Below are 23330 nucleotides of genomic sequence, written 5' to 3'. Positions count from 1 at the left end.
AAATCATTTCCAAAATCACCAAGGCAATCTACCACGAGCAGCGCAAATTAGGCTGCGTTTCCACCACAGCAACTTTCCCCATGGAACTAGGGACTCTGGGGTGGTACTAGGTGTTTTGACTGCAGGGACCAGGGTCTAAATGAAGTTCAGAGTAAACATTTCCCCCTCAGAAAGTCCCTGTTCGCTTTGTTTGCTATTCTATTCAACAATGGATTAAAAAAATATGACCAATGGACCGACGACAAGGCTTTAGCATCTAGTTTAAGACATGCTTTTTTGGGCAGTAAATAATGGTGAAAAAAACAGTAAACTGACTAGCGCAAACCTAAGTAAATCTGCTTGTATGATTCATTTAAATACTCTCCTTCCATAAATTTTGCGTCCGAAAGGGAAACCCCTACAAATGCATATACAATAAGGTCAGCTGTAAAAATAACTGTGTCCACACCTTTTCAGCACTAATTTTTCACTTTGTGTCTTTAGTAATTCCTGGCAGTAGTTTTTTTAACACCAAAAGAGGGTTTGCGCTGGTGCAAGCTGTTAATAAATCAGGCCCTAAATGGGCACTGAGCCCATGGATCATGTTTCAAATAAACTTTGAACTTTGGACTTGCTGTGGGCTGCTCACTGCATTTCAAATAATAACGTTTGAAATAGTGTAATGCTAAAGGAGTTGATTGCTCATTTTCAGGAGTAACCTGCCAAGATAAAGATATCGGCACTGAACAAAGAAGAGGCATATGACAGTCAAGATAACTGTAAGTAATATACAGTTTATGGGTTTTTAACAAAAAGGTATCCATTTTATATTAAATGTGAAATCTGAAGTTTTCTACAGTTTCAAGAATTCATTCGACATTTTTCAAATACAGTTTAGTAGTTGCAGCATGATGTTACTGTAGATACTGGCCAGGATTGTTCTTTGTATTTGATTCTATATTGTGAGAAAACAGATATTTCTTGCTGTAGTCTTTTAATGTCCCATTTATTAGCTGAAGTGCCAAGACAGCTGAGTAGAACTATACTTGCCATGTCTAGGGGAATAGAGAAAACTCTAAAAAGGGCATAATAAAACTGGGCTGTGGTAATGGAATCCCAGCAATGAACCAGGTCGAAGCAGGTTGAAACCAGTTGAATTCGGTTGATAATCAAACAGGAAGGGACCATTCCAAGTACCATTTTTCAGAAAAACGTCATTTTAAAAGATAATGTTTTAGATAGAGAAATATTTTTGCTGTGGTCAATAACTCACAAGCGTGGTCTATCAGTACCAGGTGGTATTTTGTACAAAAGTACAACGACTTCAGTATTTAAAGGTGCAATATGTAAAAATTTTGTCCACTAGAGGTAGCTAGAGGCCTATTCAAAACGAGATGCTACTTTCAGGACAGGTGATAAAACAGCACTGAGGGAAGCAAGGAATAACTTCACTGCAGGCATAAATAGAGCCAAGGCGACATATTCCCAATGGATCCAGGAACATCTGAAGACTAATGACTTCCATCAAATGTGGAAGAGACTGAAAGATCTTACTGACTATAGGAGCAAAATCTACTACAGTGCTACTGTCAGTGATCCCTTTCTGCTGCATGCACTGAACAGTTTCTTTGCCCATTTTGAAGAAAACAATAGCACCGCATCCATGAAAATAATCCCACCAGCGGATGGCCAGGTGTTGTCACTAACAACAACGGCGGTAAAAAGGACCCTACAGAAAGTGAATCCACGTAAGGCCACTGTCCCAGATGGAATTCCTGGACGGGAGCTGAAAAAATGCTCGAGCCAGTTGACAGATCTTGCTAGCGCAGTCTGTGGTTCCAGGATGCCTCAAAACTTCCATCATCATTCCTGTACCAAAAAAGACACCAATAACCTGCTATACTATCATCCTGTGGCAATCACGTCAATCATCATGAAGTGCCTCGAACGGCTAGTAATGACTCACATCAAGACCATCATTTTGCCTACACTGGACCCTTTACAGTTTGCTTATAGACAGAATAACTCTACTGCAGATGCCATATCGCATGTCATCCACTTGACTCTTGGAAAACAAGAACACTTATGTCAGGATGTTTTTTTGTTGATTTCAATTCTGCATTTAATACTATTCTGCCACAGAAACTCATCAGAAAACTTCATGCACTTGAACTTAAAGCCACACTTTGCAACTGAGTCCTGGATTTCCCTACTAACAGAACCCAGGTAGTAAGGATTCACGAGAACACATCTCAGTCTCTCATTCTGAACACCGGAGCCCCTCAAGGGTGTGTCCTCAGCCTATTACTGTTCACACTAAAATCTCTACCATGACTGTGTTGCACAACATCAGGACAATCATATCATCAAGTTTGTGGAAGATACAACAGTGGTGGGCTTCATCTCACATAACAACAAGACAGCATACAGAGAGGAGGTGACAGTCCTTGAACGGCGGTGCAAAAACAATATAGTCAAGATAGTCATATACACGATGGCTTGAGGGTGAGTAAATCATGGGATAATTTTAATTTTTGGGTGAACTATCCCTTTAAAGTCAGCAAGACGAAAGAAATGATTATTGATTTCAGGAAATCTCCTGTGACTCCTGTGACTGTTGACTACTGTTCTCATCCCAATCTCTCTCTCTTTGTGTGCCCAGAAAATAGGCTCTCTGGATGCCATGTTAACCTTCCCCCCACAAATATACTTTGCCTTACTCTATTTTAAGGATTACAAGCTACTGTTTAGCACTGCACACCATGGTATACCCCACTGCAACATTTGCACACTTACTATCGCACATTAACTTATAAGATGACACTGCTTACATTGCATGTTGTTCTAAATCTGGAATTCCTACAGTATATGTTCACTGTACTGAGCTGTCATTGTTGTTTTTATTGTCAGATGTGTCTTTAAGTGTATTATATGTTATATGTTATGGTTCACTATGATGCTGGAGATGCTGTGTTTAGTTCCTCTCTGTGGGAGGAAATGACAATATAGACACTTAAACTTGAATATGAAAATTAATTTAAATTAAGTTAAATTAATGTAACAGTAGTCATGTTTCTATCCAGCTGTTTTTATGCATAAATTCAAAATGTGTCCAAAAGTACTCAGTTCAGTCCTCGCGCTCTATAAGCAGCGGCTTCGTGTCGCGCGTCACGGCACCGAGAAACAGTCTCTTCAGAGAGCGCGTGCATATGCTGAAATGAGTTGTCTTTCGCTGCTAATTGCACTTAAACGGTTTAAAACCAATTGTTTTTAAACGGCCATGCTTAAAAACTCACGCAAATTATAATCTTTCGTGACTGCGCAGCATAGCAACCTCACGTGAGCGTAACCTTGACAGAGACGATAGTCCAAAATCTCTACCAGTTGACACATTTCAACCGGCTAATCGTGTCTACCAGTATATCGCCCACACCTACTTATTGTGCTTAATACACTTTAACATCGAGCACGTCTCTAATTCGCGATCGCCTTCTGAGAGAGGCAGGTTTCATGCGCGCACTTTGGCAGTGTGCCAGCCAGCACGAGCGCTACACCGAGTTCCTTTTCAGGATGTACTGCGCTTATAACTCTTTTAACATCAAGCACGTCCCGCTCTTTATATTCATCCATTTCATCACTCTGAAGTGTAAATAGTGCAATATATTTACATACTACGATATATAGGAACGATATAACAAAATCTCTAACGATAGACATGTGGTAACGATATTGTCATATCACACAGCCCTAGACATAAGTGAACATGATCAGATGTTACAGTTAGTACAACTTTCACTTGAACTTCACAAATTTGATCGGCCAGAGAAGGAATCCAGGAGCTCTCAACCCGATCGCGACCGAACCAACAATAAGCTCCCAGTCGAGTGCCGGCAGTGCCTTATAAAGACCATGCCTTGACTCGACAACCAATGATGACTGTACACCCCATCATTGGACAACCTATCAGAAATCTACGGAGCCCCGGACATGACATGAAGGAAAAAAATAGTAGGTTAAATCATGCGCACGATTTATTAATTCGTTCCCTCGATTTACTAAAAGGTGCGCACGATTTATATTTCGTTCCCTCGATTTATAAAACATGCGCATGATTTATAAATCGAGGGAACGAATTAGTAAATCGTGCGCACGATTTAATTGTTTTTCTTGCATGCCATATGCAGGGCTCCGTAGAAATCAGACAGAACAAGGAAGAAAAAGGAGAGAACGAGAACACAGCACAATAGAACAAATACAAGAAACACTATGCAAAATATCATAACAAGAACCAAAGACGTAGATATACAAAAATGGTGCATTCATACAAAGTCTCTTCCAAAGAAAGTCTTTTCACTCTGCAGCCATATTTGCAACGCCTTAGGGCAGCTATTTCGGGCATCCAAGACCAAGTCCTATCTATTTGAATGGAGGAATCCTGAAATCTCAAAAACTGCTTGACCATGAGTGAAGTGGCACCTGAGGCCACAAACACGCACATTTCATCAGAGGTGGTGAGACTATCACGACACCGTATTTCCTTAACACTGAGTTTGCCAGAAAGATTGTCGCTTTTCCCCAAAATGATACAATGAATTCAGCTTTAAGATCACCCATGACAACTTTTGCATTTAAATAATCTTTCCCTGCTGTCTTTAGAATGGGAATTGTTGGATTCTCTGGACTATGACATTTTTAATAATCGCCCCCATAGACTCCACCTTGTCTTGTAAAAGGTAACCCCATGGTTTGAATTTTAGCCGCCATGTTGTATAGGCTGTTATGTTTGTTCTGCTGAAAAAGTCAAAGAAAATATGCTGTAGGCCTAATTTTAAAGGTTTAAAGAACAGCTTTGGAAAATTTGATGTTTCTCCATTCAAAGAGAAGTTGTAAAAGTGCAGAGTGAAATGATTTATCTTAAACAGAGTTTGGTATAACTTGGTCAGCATATCCCATAGCAGCCTGAACTTCTTCTGTTGGCGATAGAAATAAAAGTCAATAACCCATTTTACACATTAAACCTAATAAATTACCATAAAATTAGACCTAATAGATTGACTTTGCCTGTAAATACACAAATGTGCTGTTCAAACAAGCAACAAAGCTCTGTCCTTTTACCAGTTAGATACCATTCACACATCAGTACTAAAATACCAGTAAACTCTGTGATGTCACATGCTCATGAGAAAGCACCTTTAAACACTGTGCCATTTTCTTCATCCACCTGGATGAGAAGTGCTTTAGTTTCACTATCTTCTGTCCAATTTAAGTTTTTTTTTTGTTTGTTTCTTTACTGCTCAGTGACAGGCATAAGGGGATGATCACAGAATGTGTTTTTGTTTTTAAAAAGACTAAATGCTGCTATACTGTTACTATAGTACAGGGGTTACTAGGCTATAATGAAAAAGTAACTGCAGAACTGAAGCAGCATGAGACCCACAGATGGTCATCTATTGCATGTTGACATAAAAAAACAAAAAAAAACAATTGAAGTTGGCATGAAACAGAAGTTGGTATATCTGAACGGATATAGAGAATGGGAATGTGACATCAGCAACGCAATGCAGTCTGGGACTTTAGGACAAAGACACTAAATTAGAGACTGAGTAGTAGTGGAGGTAGACGTTAACACATTAGATGCTTGAATGCTTGCTGTGTTATGAACTGTCATATCCGCTCTCACAACCGCCGTGAAAAACATATCTCAAATGAAGTGCAATTTTTCAGTTTACCAGCTGGGAAACAACACAATGGTGAAAGTGAAAGTAAAACTCAATGAAAATAAACAACTTAACCAAAATGTGGCTTTATAATTTGTATATATTTATTATTTATAACAGATATATATTACAGATTCATAATTTCTGAACTGCTTGAATGTGTCAGTGCTCACACCATAAATAATGTATAAAAACACGTCTGGAAATGTTACTGATGGTAGCTCGTTGTGATTAGGTTTGGGTATTGACACAGTTTTCACGATTCGATTCGATTTCTAGTTGCATGCTTGCAATTCAATTCAATTACGCTTTCGATTCGATATCGATTATTTTGGATGTAGTATATCAGTATATCTCTCAACTAATGCTGTAAACTACACATGGGTGTCAGTTGGTACTACTTTACTATAATATTGAAGGTTAAAATGAACTTAGGTACAAATATGCGTAAAGATACGCTGTATACACGGCATCTAAACAGAAACACTGGTTTCCAGAACAAGGGAGCCAAATCTGAGAACTAAAACCATTGAGTTAATCTATCATGGTGTCTGTGAGCTCCACTCAGATAAATATACAAACACTTAAATTACAATCAATTATGTTTTTGTTTTTTTTATAATAAATAAAGTTTAGAATTGCATAATCATATTTCTACTCCAATTCGTTGTTTTTTTTTTTTTTTTTTTTTGAAATATATACATTTAAATCGTGGCTGTCATAACTGATTTATTCAAACATGCATTAAATATTGAAGAACATTATAATGAATATGTAACGGTGCGTAGCTATATCAGAATGCTGCTTTCTAGAGTTCACTTTTCTAGCTGACTAATGAGTTTATGGTCACTAAATATGTTTTTCTGAGGTAAATGTGACATTATGTGACATTGTTTACAAGCTGTTGTATTGACGTCTTTCCGAGGTTGAAACACTGATTGAGCTATTACACGAGACATGATACCGATTTCGGTAAGTTGTACTGTGTATTTTAACATACCTTCAGATGTTTAGTCATGTTTATTTCGCGCTGTAACTGGTATTAAAGCGGAGGAGAGGATGTTCACATGCGCTCCGTGCTGCCGCTTCTCTTTAACTGAGGCGCTAAAGCGATCTGTCACGTCACATTAAACAGCGCCAAAAAGGTATTTATTTTTTGAATCTCATAATAAGATGGATGTCATTTGAAATCTGAGACTTTGCTTCATATCAAAAGTAACAAAGCACAAAGATTACTGCGATTTATTGGATGGGAGGCGTGCTACATGTTCTGTTCATTCATCAACTGAAAACAGACTAGACTAATCGATTCTTGGGATTTAAGAATCGAAATCGCTTCATAAAAATGAGAATCGATTAAAATCGAGAAATCGATATTTTTTACCCAGCCCTAGTTGCGATCACTCTCCGTTGTTCGTATAGTAGCAGAGATTGTATATTACAGGGAGATGAGAGGGTCTGTATCTCTTACCATTGGAGAAAGCGTAACGGCTAACTTAATCACGTGCAGCACCTCTCAGTCTATCGTGTAATGGCAGTGACATCAGTCGAAATATTCCCTATGTATTTATTAATGTATTTATTATTTCATCTAGCAGATATTTCAGTGCCGCTTTTTAGTTATTAAAAAATAAACTGCAAAAGAAAAATCTATTTGGTTTTGTGTGTGGTCTGTATGATTTCTATGAGTGTATGAAATGTGATGAATATGTGCAGTGTCTTGGCCGCACGACTGAGCGCTTGAATGTATGTAAGAGATTCAAATATTAGTCAAGCAGTTCTTAAAAAATATTAACGGAAATACAGTTTTCTCTGGTGATTTGTATTTGTTATCATTGTACGCTCCTGAGTATGTCGTAAAACATGGTGGTGAATGGTGAATGCAATGCGCAATCATGTAATTTACAGTGGCAAGAAAAAGTGTGTGAACCACTTGCAGAATCTGTGAAAATGTTAATAATTTTAACAAAATAAGGGAGATAATACAAAATGCATGTTATTTTTTATTTAGTACTGTCCTGAGTAAGATATTTTACATAAAAGATGTTTACATATAATCCACAAGACAAAAAAAATTAGCTGAATTTATTAAAATAACCCCATTCATAAGTTTGTGAACCACTGATTCTTAATACTGTGTGTGGTTACCTGGATGATCTACGACTGTTTGTTTGTTTTGTGATGGTTGTTCATGAGTCCCTTGTTTGTCCTGAGCAGTTAAACTGAGCTCTGTTCTTCAGAAAAATCCTCCAGGTCCCAAAGATTCTTCAGTTTTCCAGCATTTTTTGTATATTTGAACCCTTTCCAGCAGTGATTGAATGATTTTGAGATCCATCTTTTTACAATGAGGACAACTGAGGGACTCAAACGCAACTTTTAAAAAAAGGTCCAAACATTCATTGATGCTCCAGAAAAAAACATGACGCATTAATAGATGGGGGGTGAAAACATTTGGAATTTGAAGATCAAGGTAAATTGTATTTAATTTGTCTTCTGGGAAACATGCAAGTATTTTCTGTTGCTTCCGAAGGGCAGTACTAAATGAAAAAAAAAAAAAAGATATTCAAGCGAAATAAGAAAAATTTGGACCTCTTCATCCTGTTCAAAAGTTTTCACCCCCCGACACTTAATGCATCGTGTTTCCTTCTGGAGCATCAGTGAATGTTTGAACCTTTTTTAATAGTTGTGTTTGAGTCCCTCAGTTGTCCTCAGTATGAAAAGATGGATCTCAAAATCATTCAGTCACTGTTGTAAAGGGTTCAAATATGCAAAAGATGGTGGAAAACTGAAGAATCTTTGGGACCTGGAGATTTTTTCTGAAGAACAGAGATCAGTTTAACTGCTCAGGACAAACAAAGGACTCATGAACAACCATCACACAACAAAAAAAACAGTCGTAGATCATCCAGGTAACCACACACAGTATAAAGAATCAATGGTTCACAAACTTTTAAATGGGGTCATTTTAATAAATTCAGATATTTTTTTTTTCTTATGGATTATATGTAAACATCTTTTATGTAAAATATCTTACTCAGGACAGTACCAAATAAAAAAATAACATGCATTTTTTATTATCTCCCTTATTTTGTTAAAATTTTGCACATTTTCACAGATTCTGCAAGTGGTTCACATACTTTTTCTTGCCACTGTACATGTTAACTGTCGTGTGTTTGTATATGGGAGTGCTAACAGAGTGTGTGCATTCTGAGTAGTCGCCACCATGTTTTACAACAGAGAGAAAGTAAATGCTTAGAATTTATATGAAACCTGTGCTTTAATGGAGGTGACAGATCACAATGAACAAGAAAGAACATGTTAATTATACATTGATGAAGTTATTTGCATTTGGTATGGTCTGAAAAAATGAACTATGAGCATTAAACTGATGAACCAAGAGCCATGTCCTGAGATATTTGGTTCCACTAAGGCTTCTTGAATATTGATCAGTCAGCCCTGTTATTCTTGAGATAAGCAAATGAATGGAAATAAAAATGTTAGTTCACGCTCTTCAAAAAAGTAACTAAGTTTTGACGTTCAGCATAAACTACTGCTGTTCACATAACTGTTTCAAAAGCATTCGGTTTGTGTAAGATAATAAACCATCTGAATTATTTTGTCTGGTTTGCCTAGGTATTCAGATAACGAGGTAACACAAATAAACTGGGCTACTAATCTATATCTATTTTTTATTTTATTTTATTTTATGTTAGTACTGCACAGTGTTGAAAACATTATTAACCTAAGTAATTACACAAATAATATTATCCAAATTTATGTAATCCAATTATTTTATCATTTACAGGCAAGATGACACCATTTTCTAAGAACATTGTTTCTGTCTCTGTCTGGATAACAGTCGTAATCCTTTTCGGTTCTACCTGTGATGGTGGCAAAATCTTGGTGGTGCCGTTGGAGGGAAGTCACTGGGTGAACATGGACATCCTCATCAAAGCTTTACATGGTCAAGGGCACAGCATTGATGTAATACGCACCTATAATAGCTGGTTTGTAAAGGAGAATTCAACTTATTACAACTCTATAACCATACCTAACACCACAGGAATGGATGAAGAATTTGTAGATGACGTGCTCTCCAAACTAATCGACCATGAAAGAGGAAAGAGCCACTGGCTGAGCTATGTACAGCTGTATTTCGATATAACTAGTAGCATGTATAAAATTCATAAAATGGCATGTCAGCTTATAACAAACATGTTTGAAAGTGAGGAAATTATGAAGGCACTGCATGATAAACAGTACGATCTGATGCTAACTGATCCAGTATTGGGTGCAGGCATTTTCTTGGCTCATGAACTCAAGTTACCCATGGTATATAACGTGAGATGGACCGCTACTGGAGAGGGACACTTTGACATCGCTCCCTCGCCGTTGTCTTACATCCCTTTCACAGGATCTGGAAACACTGACAAAATGAACTTCTTTCAACGAGTAAAAAATGCTTTCTACTATTTCCTAATGAACTTTCAGTACAGCTATTTTAATTTGCCACAGTACCAAGCACTGTGTGACAAATATTTCCATCCACCTGTATGTTTTTATGAACTTCTCCAGGGGGCTGATATATGGCTTATGAGGGTTGATTTTGTTTTTGAATTTCAACGTCCAACTATGCCAAATATCATCTACATTGGTGGCTTCCAGTGTAAACCAGCGAAAGCCCTTCCACAAGATCTGGAGGACTTCATGCAAAGTTCTGGAGAGCATGGAGTCATTATCATGTCTTTAGGGTCGTTTATCAGTGATCTACCAGATGATGTAACAACAGAAATAGCTGCTGCTTTTTCTCGGCTCCCTCAAAAGGTGATTTGGAGATACACTGGAAAGAGACCATCTAATTTGGGGAACAACACATTACTGGTTGACTGGATGCCACAGAATGATCTTCTAGGGCATCCAAAGACTAAAGTTTTTATTGGACATGGCGGAACCAATGGGGTTCAAGAAGCTTTGTACCACGGTATTCCAGTGGTTGGAATTCCATTCTTTTTTGACCAGTACGACAATCTTCTTCGAATACAAGAAAGGGGAGGAGCCAAGATACTCTCCATCGCAACTTTAGATAAAAACACTCTGCATGCAGCCCTACAGGAAGTAATCAATGAACCATCTTACAGACTAAGTATGCAGAGGCTCTCTCTTCTGCACAGAGACAAACCAGTTAAACCTTTGGACAGCGCCCTTTTCTGGATTGAGTTTGTAATGAGACATAAAGGTGCTGCTCACCTCCGTACAGAGTCCTACAAACTGCCTTGGTACTCCTATTACTCAGTAGATGTTGCACTTACATTGTTTGCAGTTGTTCTGATATTCACTCTCTCCATATTTTTTATAGTTAGATATTTGTGTGTCAAGTGCTGCATCAGAAAAAGGAAAACTGAGTGACACATTTGCATATGAAGTATAGACATGGTTTCTTCTTATGTGTCTGTCCCATGACTTACTACTTATGTAATGAACAGTACATTGAACTTTATAGGAAAAGAGAAACAAACTACAGTAAGTGATGATGACATTACGTCTGGCCGGAAAACATCAGGATATTTAAAAGACAAGCCCAGAGTCTCTCCTTTAGTAAGCAGGAATTTAAGGCAGGCATGGAAAATAAATAAATAAATATACATATTAGTGCTGATAATCAATTAAAAAAATTAACTAATTAATTTCAATTTTTTTCTGTAATTAATTGTGATTAATCGCAGCTACCATCAAATATTTTTGTATTCTAACAATTTCACATTCAATCTCCAAATTAATGTAGTAACAACGTAAATACAGTGTATTTAAAATATTTTATCTAACAGGTAAGCATAGGCGTAATTTTGGGGTGGGACGGGTGGGACATGTCCCCACCACTTTTTTGCCAGTGTCAGTATTGTCCCCACCACTTTTTGAATACCTAATACAAAAAAAGCATCTCCATTTGATTAGAAATTCATTCGTTTGTGTTAAATAAGTGGCGATCTGGTGCTGGAATATGTTGTTTTTTAAATCATGCTGAGTGCCCGTTGCCGCTGTGATCAGTGACGGAAGGCAACAGTGTTCTCTTGGCGCTGGCGCACACTGCGCAGTCTTTACACAGACAAGCACTTCAATCTATCATTTAAAGCTGTTGCACAAGACTCTCTATTCGTTCAGGTGAAATCACAAAACAAAATTCACACAAACGTGTCCCTGCTCTTGATATTCAATAACCGACTAACATATTTGGTTTTAATGAGGGGGACAAAAAAACGATATAAGAGCAGATTAGAACCAAGATCCTCTCTGACACACTTAACAAAAGTTCTACCACCAGACTATTCACACACACACAAGCATTCTGTGCGAATCTATGTATTTATTCACTGACGTGACGAATCTCGGGACTAACAATATATTATATAATAGTAGATGTAAGCATGAAACTATCACATTAAATATGACTTCTGTGTCGATAAATTCAAATAAATGTACTATTAAAATTGATTTCTGGACATTGTAATGTTATTTTGTTCTGCAATAATTAGTAACCCCCCCTCTCCCTCCTGTCCTACCCAATTTTTAAAACAATTTCTGCAAGTAAGAAATATACAGAAATTGAATAGTTATCAAACACTTCACAGTTTTCATTAAATTAATATAAATTGCATAAATTATAAATTAAATATAGATTTTTTTTCGGTTAAATCATTAATAAATAGGCTACTAAATATACCATTAAAAAATATATAGTTTTGATTTCATGGTGACTTTAACATCACCCTTGTGAGAAATACTGTTCATTGACCAGTACAGTAGATGGCGATAGTTCTCCTAAAGAGTTTATCACCATTAAACAACAATATGAAGAAGAACACCCGTACACAGACAGCAGCGCAATCCGAAAGACAGATTCATCTCTATTGGTAGCGTATTCATTGCAACACAGAACACCAACACATATACTGTAAACATAAAGATAAGTGAAATGGAACAACGTGAGACAGAACGTTTACATGTGTATGTTTGTTCGTGTGAAAGGGTCTGAACTGACAAATGGATGTAACTGACATGTTAACTGTAGCGTGTTTGTATCCGGGAGCCCTAACGGAGTGTGTGTGCACCCACAACTCCGAAGCAGGTATTCAGAAAGTGAAATGCTTAAATTTTTGTAAATCACTGCTTTAATGGAGGTGAGAGATCACTCTGTCACAATGAAAAAAAGAGAACATGTTAACTATCCATTGATTAATAAATAAATAAATAAACTAAAAAAAATAAAATAAAAAAAAGATAAAAAGTTTGGTTTTATTTATTTATCTTAATTTTAGCATTTGCATTTGGTATGGTCTGAAAAATGAACTGTGAGCGTTAAACTGGCGAAACAAAAGAGCCAGTTTGTCCTGAGATATTTGGTTCCACTAGAAAAGGCTTCTTTGTATCATCAGTCAACCCCGTTATTCTTGAGATAACAAGTAAATGAATGGAAATAAATATGTTAGTTCACACTCTTCAAAGAGGTAATAAAGTTTTGACATTAATAATAAACTACTGCTGTTCACATTTTCAATAAATTCAGTTTGTGTAAGATAATAAACCATCTGAATTATTTTGTCTGGTTTGCCTAGGTATTCAGATAACGAGGTGACACAAATAAACTGGGCTACTAATCTATATCTATTTTTTATTTTATTTTATTTTATGTTAGTACTGCACAGTGTTGAAAACATTATTAACCTAAGTAACTACACAAATAATATTATCCAAATTTATGTAATCCAATTATTTTATCATTTACAGGCAAGATGACACCATTTTCTAAGAACATGGTTTCTGTCTCTGTCTGGATAACAGTCGTAATCCTTTTCGGTTCTACCTGTGATGGTGGCAAAATCTTGGTGGTGCCGTTGGAGGGAAGTCACTGGGTGAACATGGACATCCTCATCAAGGCTTTACATGGTCAAGGGCACAGCATTGATGTAATACGCACCTATAATAGCTGGTTTGTAAAGGAGAATTCAACTTATTACAACTCTATAACCATACCTAACACCACAGGAATGGATGAAGAATTTATGGATGACATGCTCTCCAAAATAATCAACCATGAAAGAGGAAAGAGCCACTGGCTGAGTGATGTACAGCTGTATTTCGATATAACTGGTAGCATGTATAACATGCATAAAATAGTATGTCAGCTTATAACAAACATGTTTGAAAGTGAGGAAATTATGAAGGCACTGCATGATAAACAGTACGATCTGATGCTAACTGATCCAGTATGGGGTGCAGGCATTTTCTTGGCTCATGAACTCAAGTTACCCATGGTATATAACGTGAGATGGACCACTCCTGGAGAGGGACACTTCGACATCGCTCCCTCACCGTTGTCTTACATCCCTATCACAAGATCTGGAAACACTGACAAAATGATCTTCTTTCAACGAGTAAAAAATGTTTTCTACTATTTCCTACTGTACTTTCAGTACAGCTATTTTAATTTGCCACAGTACCAAGCACTGTGTGACAAATATTTCCATCCGCCTGTACGTTTTTACGAACTTCTCCAGGGGGCTGATATATGGCTTATGAGGGTTGATTTTGTTTTTGAATTTCCACGTCCAACTATGCCAAATATCATCTACATTGGTGGCTTCCAGTGTAAACCAGCGAAGGCCCTTCCACAAGATCTGGAGGACTTCATGCAAAGTTCTGGAGAGCATGGAGTCATTATCATGTCTTTAGGGTCGTTTATCAGTGATCTACCAGATGATGTAACAACAGATATAGCTGCTGCTTTTTCTCTGCTCCCTCAAAAGGTGATTTGGAGATACACTGGAATAAGACCATCTACTTTGGGGAACAACACATTACTGGTTGACTGGATGCCACAGAACGATCTTCTAGGGCATCCAAAGACTAAAGTTTTTATTGCACATGGCGGAACCAATGGGGTTCAAGAAGCTTTGTACCACGGTATTCCAGTGGTTGGAATTCCATTCTTTTTTGACCAGTACGACAATCTTCTTCGATTACAAGAAAGGGGAGGAGCCAAGATACTCTCCATCGCAACTTTAGATAAAAACACTCTGCATGCAGCCCTACAGGAAGTAATCAATGAACCATCTTACAGACTGAGTATGCAGAGACTCTCTCATCTGCACAGAGACAAACCAATTAAACCTTTGGACAGCGCCCTCTTCTGGATTGAGTTTGTAATGAGACACAAAGGTGCTGCTCACCTCCGTACAGAGTCTTACAAACTGCCTTGGCACTCCTATTACTCAGCAGATGTTGCAGTTATATTGTTTGCAGTTGTTTTGATATTCACTCTCTCCATATTTTTTACAGTTAGATATCTGTGTATCAAGTGCTGTAGCAAAAAAAGGAAAACTGAGTGACACATTTGCAAATGAAGTATAGACATGGTTTCTTCTTATATGTCTGTCCCATGACTTACTACTTATGTAATGAACAGCACAATGAGGAAAAGAGAAACAAAATACAGCAATTAATGATGACGACCCCAGGATATTTAAAAGACAAGCCCAAAGTCTCGTTTAGTAAGCAGGAATAATAACATTTGTTAAGGTATATATTGTAAAGGTTTTTATTAAGTTTTTCATCTGAATCTCAGACAACTTGCATGACTCCTTCACTTTTAATTTTAATTCTGCTTTCCGTGTCTATGTACTTTAGTTTAATTTTTCTAAAATGTTTTATGCATTCATGTATCTGAATTTGCCTTTATAGTAATCATTTTTCTACAGAAAAATATTACTCAGTGTCAAATAACAATATAATGTGGTGCAGTGATATTTTCTATAATTAATGCTATTATTAGCTAGTTTTACTCTGACTGAGAAAGGCATCCTAAAAAATGTTTTGCAAGTATAGTTTATTTATTTGAGGCACTGTAATTGATCACTTTTTAATCTAAAATGTCGACATTGGATGAAAAGTTTGTGTCCATGTTATCTGTCAACTATTTAACTGTGCGAAACTTAACCTGGCCAGTTTAGTAACTAATTTTAATTAACAATGCTGTACGTGTGCTGTTTCAGCAGAGGTCTGGAAAATCATTTACAAACTTCATTAGCAATTGAAGAGGTAAAAGTTTAGTTTGATTATGGTTTAAAAGAATAATTCTTAACTGGACTTGAGTTTTGCATTAAACATCAAGTGATGACCAAAATCAAAATTGATTATTGAAGTAATAAAAACAAAAAATAATAAAATGTGCAGTTCATTTATTAATGGTTTCTCAATATCACCTACATGTTGATTCTTTCGACAGACAGTAATTAATTTCATTGTTGTCAACACAAACTATGGAGCTGTATTTAAGCATGTTTCTGTCAGACAAACATGAGTCAATCATTTGTAATATTTAGTAGTACACTGATTCAATGTCCATGTTAAATATTTTGAGAAATCCTAAGAAACTCTGCGACACAGGATCACTTCTGCATGCACTAAGCATTCACAGAAACTCTGCTCTTATTAGCAAGAGCAGTGTCATCTTAAAAAAAAAAAAAAAAAATCTTTCAAGGAAGTGTGTTTTTTTTTTGTTTGTTTTTTCTAAGTGATCAAGGTTGTGCGTTTTATTATACCTCTGTCAGTCCCTATACTACACCATTTGGCAGCCATTAGCATCTTTCTCCATTGACGGCTGTTTAAGAGACATTTAAAGTATTAGTTCACTTTCAAATGACAATTACCCCAAGATTTACTCACCTTCAAGCCATCCTAGGTGTATATGACTTTCTTCTTTCTGACGAACACAATCGTAGAAATATTAATAAATATCCTGACTCATCCGAGCTTTACAATGGCAGTATGTGTTACCAAACAAGTATGAGCTGAAGAAAGTGTCTCCATCCATCATAAACATATTCCACACGGCTCTGGACGGTTAATAATGGCCTTCTGAAGCGAAGCGATGCGTTTGTGTAAAAAAAAAATATCCATATTTAACAAGTTATGAAGTAAAATATGTAGCTTCCGCCAAACCGCCTTCCGTGTTCTTCAAAAAGCTTACGCTGTACGTCCTACGCCTTCCCTATTCAATTTGCATAACTGACGCAACGCGTTCTGTTTTTTACGTAATTTGAATACGGAAGGAGGTCTGGCGGAAGCTAGATATTTTACTTCATAACTTGTTAAATATGTTTTTTAAATAAATATGTTTTTTTTTTTTGCTTCACTTCAGAAGGCCTTTATTAACCCTCCGGAGCCATGTGGAATATGTTTATGATAGATGGATGTGGATGGAGACACTTTCTTCAGCTCATACTCATTTGGTAACGCATAGTGCCATTATAAAGCTTGGATGCGTCAAGATATTTATTAATATTTCTCCGATTGTCTTCGTCAGAAAGAAGAAAGTCATATACACCTAGGATGGCTTAAGGGTGAGTAAAGCTTGGGGTCATTTTAATTTGAAAGTGAACTAATCCTTTAAATTGCACATATTTCAATATTTTATAGATAGTTCTTTTTTTATTATTATTTTAATTTAATTCTGAGGGCATGAAAAAGCATTAGGCATGAAATGGATTAATATTTTTCCCTGTCTAGTGACAAGTATAACTTACAGGTCAGTACTGCTTTTGAGCATTACATGCAATAATTAGCTTTGTTATTTTTAGGTGTGAACTTATTAACTAACACCACGTTAAACTTTTCCTTCAACACAGCCTCTATTTCACAGTCAGGAATTTCCTTCATGTCCACCATGTCAGAATCCTCCTCTGGGTTGTAGGTTATCTCACTGTAAGTCCAGCCAATCAGAGCTCTGAAGCCTTTAGGCGTCTGAAGGGAGCAAATGGACTTCAGCACAAACCGAGAATCTGGACTGGTCTGCAGGCAATCCAGCGTCTCCACGAAATGCTCTTTATTACGGGGTGTTAATGGGAAGCAATACATTTTTTTAATCAGACGATGGTCAAGGAGGCTGGAATTAGCATAGGCCTTATCTTTGACCACTTGCTTTCTTGATGTCTTCTCCAGAACCCACCTCATCCCATCGTTTAGCAGGCGGAACACACCGGGAGGCTGCGGCTGATCTTTACCCGAGATCATCTCTAAGGGATACCACAGTTGGCATGACACTCCATAGCTCACATCAGTAATGTAAGGCTTCCCATCAATCTCCACCAGATTGATGAGATGAGAGTCTACGGGGTAGAAATCATTTTGGAACTTGCTGAACACCTTGGAGCCTAGTGTGGTGTATTTGTAACCCATCTCTTTTAGGACCCATGAGAACAAGAGGTTGTTTTCACAACACCAGCCTCCCCGATTGCTCTTGACTAATTTATCATAGATGATGTTCAGGTCTGTCGTGTTCTTCTCTCCACAGTGGATGCTGAGGTTCTCAAATGGAATTTTCATAACATGCAGCTTGTGGATAGTGCGTAAAGTGTCCAGGTCGGGTTTGTCATATTGGCCGGTAAACCCGATCCTGTTGAAGTACCCTTTCAGATCCATTAGATTCCTTCAAGAGACAATGCAAAAACAGTTTAAAGCTAAAATATATATTTTCCTCATCTTATAAAATATAGTTACAACTATAAGTACACCATTTGTAGGTTAATTTTCTGAAAAGTGTAAACACCGTGTCTTTGTGGTGCTATTAAAACATTGCTCTGTTTGTTTGGTCGTCCCAAACAATCCAACACAGCAACCAATGGTGTGAGCATGGGACGGGACTATCTGTTTGTCCAAATAATTGCAGATGGGGGAGTGTGTGGGTCCTTAGGCTCAATTGAGTTGAGCAAGTTCTGCACAAAAGACTGCATCCAAAATTGCATACTGCCCTACTATATGGTAGGCGAAAAATAGTAGGAAAATAGTAGTATGTCTGAATTCACAGTATTCATAAAACAGTAGGCAAAATGTACCTTACTGGCCCACCCCTAAACCTAGTCCCCAGTGGGTTAAAGCAAATTGGGTAAAACTTTTAAAAATCAAGATCATGTTTCGTAAATATGTACTATTATACAGTAGACCCAATTGACCGTGTGACCTGATTGTTCGCAACACTGTTTAAAAATGCCATCAGAGACAGTCAGAGTCTGACTTGTGACGTTTATGCTGAGCAGCGTCTCACAACTGTGATGTTTTGTTCTTGTCTAATGTTATTCTGTTAACTCTATCAACTAATATATTTCAAATGCATCATCTTATAAGAACAAAAAATTTGAGTGTGATATTTTAATAATAATTTGTTTTTGTTCACATAGATTGCTTGTCCACTTGGAGATTTGAAAATTCTCAGCTCTTATTTGGCTCCTTCTCTGGTTCCTCTTCTCTGTTTATTCTCATTTACATTCAAGGCGAGGTGTTTGTCATCTCAAATGAGCTTATTGTGTTTGCTGTTCTGTTTGGTGAAGCTGGTTGCTCTGCTTTAACAGAATCTGCCCATTCTGCAGTGTTACACGGTTTAAGAAAAATGTAGGGACTTTAAATTTGATGTTATACGGCACAGCAGAAAACAATTAGAAATCTACTTTTTACGTTTTATTATTTCAACAATTTGCTTCTACAGTAATCTTGTTTTAATCAAGACTCAAATACTAATAGAATATATGTTTTTGCAAGATAACTAATATTATTTTTGTACCTAAACAACAGCATTTCCCACATTCTGTATTCACTAAAATTAAATAATATGTTCTGATATGTGAATTGCATGTGATATTTAATAAACAGTTACTTAAATACGACATCAATTGCAGTCAAAAATAGGAAGTGAAAATAGAAAGAGTTAAGAAGATGTGGGAGTGTGGGGAATGCAAAAAGAAGATACAATGAGAGTCTTACAACAGTAAGAAAAAAGGGTAACACTTTACAATAATGTTAACAAATGATACCTTAGTGTAAAGTGTTACCCAAAAAAATTAAAATTAAGCTAAATTAAGCACCACTTTGAAGAGTGGTAGCACATCAACAGAAGCAAGAACAGACAATAAAACAACTGTCTAAATCCTTATTGTTTTAATAATAATTAAAAAAAAAAAAAAAAAAAAACTCTTACCCTTAGATGAAGGCAGTGAGCTGAAGTCTCACCCTTAGATGAAGGCAGTGAGCTGAAGTGTCACCAAGACTCTAAGTGAATGTCTGCAGAGTGAGGGACTGGATGTTGGATAACAGAGAGTTAACCCTTGAACCACAGAGTAGGATCAAAGGTTTAAATAAATGAATTATTAAAGACAGGAGCTGAGCTAAATATGCCCATTCAGCATAATTACTGCTGTTTCAAACTATACAATCATGTGATTGTGTGTTAATAAGATAGTTTTTACAGTTGGCAGGGATGATCTGGCAATAAGGAGGACCAGGACTTTAATCAGTAAGCTGCTATTACTCAGTAGATCCTGGAGTTACATTGTTTGCAGTTGAAATTGTAGGGACTACAACGAGTGTTACGAGTTTACAGATGTTAAATGGAATGAACGCAACATTTAGGTGAGATGCAACTGTTGCAGTGTGAGGAAGAACAGGCCAGACAACAAGGGTTGCAAAAATAACCCGATCTTTATTGACACGGGTGGGCAAATGGACAATACAAGAGAAACAAACTCAAAAGAAAGAAAAGAAACGAGGGTGTCGCCAAACAAAATAAATAATCAAAACAAAACCCCATTAACTAGCGCCCACGCCCCTAAAATAGCTACCAAAAATAAAATGTAGAAACAAAACCGAAAACTTCGGCGTATACGACGCCTTAACTAAACTTACTACATAAATAACCAAAAGTACAATGGAGGCGAACACCCCCCACACTAACTAACATAAATCACTAACTAACAAATCGAGCCGTCATTCACTACAATTGTCAAGAAGGTTGAGATTAACACCGAGTAGGGCTGTACATAACAAAGGGATCATTATTTCCCCAATCAAGACCGAATCAAGTGGTTAACTTCACACCAGCATACGAATGCGCACATACAATGAATACGTGAAACTTGTATCACGCTCTAACTCCATCAGATTAACTATTACACGAGTGCATCAAACAACTCACAGAATGCTGTCTCAGTAAACCACAGACTAAGTGAACGGCTCAAAGACACGTAGATTGGCTGAGTGCTTCTGGCTCGACAAAGGTGAGTGAGGTCCGAAGCCCAAACGCTCACTGCAGGTGGAACGCCGCCAAAAGCCCTTTTAAACGATCAGCAACCCGCAGATTGGCAGAACGCTGGTCGTGACGTCAGAGCGTCATGACATCACGATGATTGCTGGTCTTCCGGTCCAATAAGATCAACCTAAAACAACTCGATGGATAGATAACATGAGAGGGAGGAAACAAAATACAATACAAAACATACATGGAACATAACAACGAGCTTCTTCCCGGGTTGGTGACATCACTAACCCCAAAATTTACATAAACCCTGCCCCTGGGAACACGCAACAAAGGAAGTAAGGCCATGTTGGGCTGCTTTAGAGAAGAGGAAGTTGTAGAGTGTTGTTGCCATGCCGTCATTTTACGCCGGACTGCTTCACAAACGAGGGTCAATTCAACGCTGGATTTGCACAAAAGATTAACATGATGACACATGCTAGTCGATGAGTTGAATCAACTCCACAGCAACTACATAAATTTATCCACTAACCATTCAGAAACATCCAGTTGCATTCTAGAAGTCGTAACTTCTTCCTGAGTCTCTCCATCAGTGTCCGACTCCGGTTTGAACAATGTAAGGCTGAACACCATTACTGACAATCGTCATTTTGGCTGCGTGAGATTCTCCAGCTTTGTTGTTGTTGAGCAACCAAAGCACTAGCTGTTAAAGCTCCACCCTCTTCTGGAAAGGGGACCAGGGGCCAGGAGCAGCAGCTCATTTGCATTTAAAGGGACACACGGTGTGTTTTTGCTTACACCCAAATAGGGGGCAAATTTGACAAGCTATCAGTGGTGGATAAAGTACTTGAAAGCCATACTTGAGTAAAAGTATAGATAGCTTACAAAAATGACTTTGGTAGAAGTTAAAGTCACTGTTTAGAATATTACTCGAGTAAAAGTTTTAAAGAATGTGATATTTTTTGTACTCAAGTATGAACAGTATTTTATATATATATATATATATTAAACGTACTTAAGTATTGAAAGTAAAAGTACAAGTAAATGTAAAATACAAAAGCAGCAAAAAAAAAATATTACATTGTTCTATACAGTTTGAGCAGCAAGATTGTGTTCAGTTTTAACTCTTTCTTACATTTTGTTTTCTTTGAATAAAAAATAGTAAAATGTTTATTTTAAGTTTTAAATATAAAAAATACTAATATATTATTGATCATTCATGTTAATTCATAGTGCATTAACTAATGTAAGAGACAACTTTAAAATGTAAATGTTGAAATTAACAATGAACAATACTTTTATTAACCTTATTTAATGTTACAAATGGACTCTTATTGTAAAGTGTTACCATTTCATATAAATCCATCAGTCATGCTTAAATCCAAGTCATGCTTAAAAATTGCCATCTTTACACCCAAAGGCATAGCATAGGTCTATTATATGTATACTTTAACACATTATTTGCCTCTATTTTTGAAAACTTGATGATTATCTAATCAAAATGTGTTACAGTGCCGAAAAAAAAAAAAAAAAAAAAATAACTGAAATCGAATACATTTCTGATGTATGTTTCTCTCGCTGCATGATGAGGATACAGTTTAAATATGCAACTTCGCTGGATAACGAATGTATAACAGCGAACAAATTGATATAAACTAATTCAAATGAATGGTAACAATCGAGACATCAAACAGTTGGTGTTTTTGTCACATTGTTTTAACCGCTTGAGGTATTACTAATGTTAGCATCCTCTCAGCCTCGATGGCAAACGTACTACTGTTCTCCACTAATGCAGCATCTAGTCAACAAACTAATTACTTTATAGTGATATTAAAACGTACTGTAATGTACACTGTATAACATACCAATTTGTTGTCTATGTTTTGAATCCGTTTTTGAAGTGTCCCGCTCTGTGCAGCGCGCAGCAAAACAAACTCTGCAAGGCATCGGTGAAAGTTTTTATTTCGCCTCTAGAGGCCGCTCTCGTACTGTATAATGACAGCTCACTCTTCTCAGCCGCTCCAGCAACGGACGCAACCCGGCAAATAAAATCAACCGCGGTTGTGCGAGCACTTGTTTGCACATGACATGCTTGCTTGCAGTCTGTGTTCTTCCGACATTATTTTGTAGTAAGTAACGAAAATACTTTGGGAAAATGTATCGGAGTATAAAAGTATACATTTTGTAGGAAATGTAGTGGAGTAAAAGTAAAAGTTGACAGAAATATAAAAACTCAAGTACAGATTCTCCCAAAAAAATACTCAAGTACTGTAACTAAGTAATACACCACTGCAAGCTATAATAAACTATCTGTGGGGTATTTTGAGCTAAAACTTTACAGACACATTCTGGGGACACCAGTGACGTATATTACATCTTGTGAAAGGGGCATTATAGGTCCCCTTTAGTTTTTTTTTTAGTTTTTTTTCCCCTTGTACTGATGTATTTTCTATTGAAACTAGAAGTTGGAGTAGGACATACTGAATGTTTTTTTTTGTTGTTGTTTTTTTTTAAATAGCCACAAGCCTTCACATCTCAGAAAAACCATGATTAGCTGC

At 37.0% G+C, this 23330-nt stretch overlaps 3 protein-coding genes across 6 annotated transcripts; 2 read left to right on the top strand and 1 right to left on the bottom strand.

Moving 5' to 3' along the window:
* Nucleotides 1-609: 609 nt before the first annotated feature.
* Nucleotides 610-12185, top strand: LOC127499899 (UDP-glucuronosyltransferase 2A2-like). Its single transcript, XM_051870608.1, has 2 exons — nucleotides 610-758; nucleotides 9502-12185. The coding sequence occupies exon 2, from the start codon at nucleotides 9507-9509 to the stop codon at nucleotides 11100-11102; it is 1596 nt and encodes a 531-aa protein (XP_051726568.1). The 5' UTR covers nucleotides 610-758; nucleotides 9502-9506; the 3' UTR covers nucleotides 11103-12185.
* On the top strand, nucleotides 620-15935 carry LOC127499897 (UDP-glucuronosyltransferase 2B13-like). Of its 3 annotated transcripts, none has more exons than XM_051870606.1 (2): nucleotides 620-758; nucleotides 13479-15935. In XM_051870606.1, exon 2 carries the CDS (start codon nucleotides 13484-13486, stop codon nucleotides 15077-15079), a length of 1596 nt encoding a protein of 531 aa, XP_051726566.1. In that variant the 5' UTR covers nucleotides 620-758; nucleotides 13479-13483; the 3' UTR covers nucleotides 15080-15935. The 3 variants fall into 3 exon arrangements, with proteins under 3 accessions (XP_051726566.1, XP_051726564.1, XP_051726565.1); XM_051870604.1 differs by lacking the exon at nucleotides 620-758 and adding an exon at nucleotides 11128-12819; XM_051870605.1 differs by lacking the exon at nucleotides 620-758 and adding an exon at nucleotides 11131-12604.
* zgc:101040 (Arylamine N-acetyltransferase, pineal gland isozyme NAT-10) lies at nucleotides 15912-20081 on the bottom strand. 2 transcript variants are annotated; one of them, XM_051870617.1, is made up of 2 exons: nucleotides 19752-20081; nucleotides 15912-18177 (listed from the first exon to the last, which is right to left on the bottom strand). In XM_051870617.1, the coding sequence occupies exon 2, from the start codon at nucleotides 18168-18170 to the stop codon at nucleotides 17298-17300; it is 873 nt and encodes a 290-aa protein (XP_051726577.1). In that variant the 5' UTR covers nucleotides 18171-18177; nucleotides 19752-20081; the 3' UTR covers nucleotides 15912-17297. The 2 variants fall into 2 exon arrangements, with proteins under 2 accessions (XP_051726577.1, XP_051726576.1); XM_051870616.1 differs by having other exon boundaries at nucleotides 19720-20077.
* Nucleotides 20082-23330: the final 3249 nt, after the last annotated feature.

This window comes from Ctenopharyngodon idella, chromosome 18 (genome assembly GCF_019924925.1).
Source record: "Ctenopharyngodon idella isolate HZGC_01 chromosome 18, HZGC01, whole genome shotgun sequence".
Classification (NCBI taxonomy): Eukaryota; Metazoa; Chordata; class Actinopteri; order Cypriniformes; family Xenocyprididae; genus Ctenopharyngodon; species Ctenopharyngodon idella.
The sequence above is the reverse complement of the archived record's forward strand: the minus strand, read 5'-3'. Positions and strand labels throughout refer to the sequence as shown.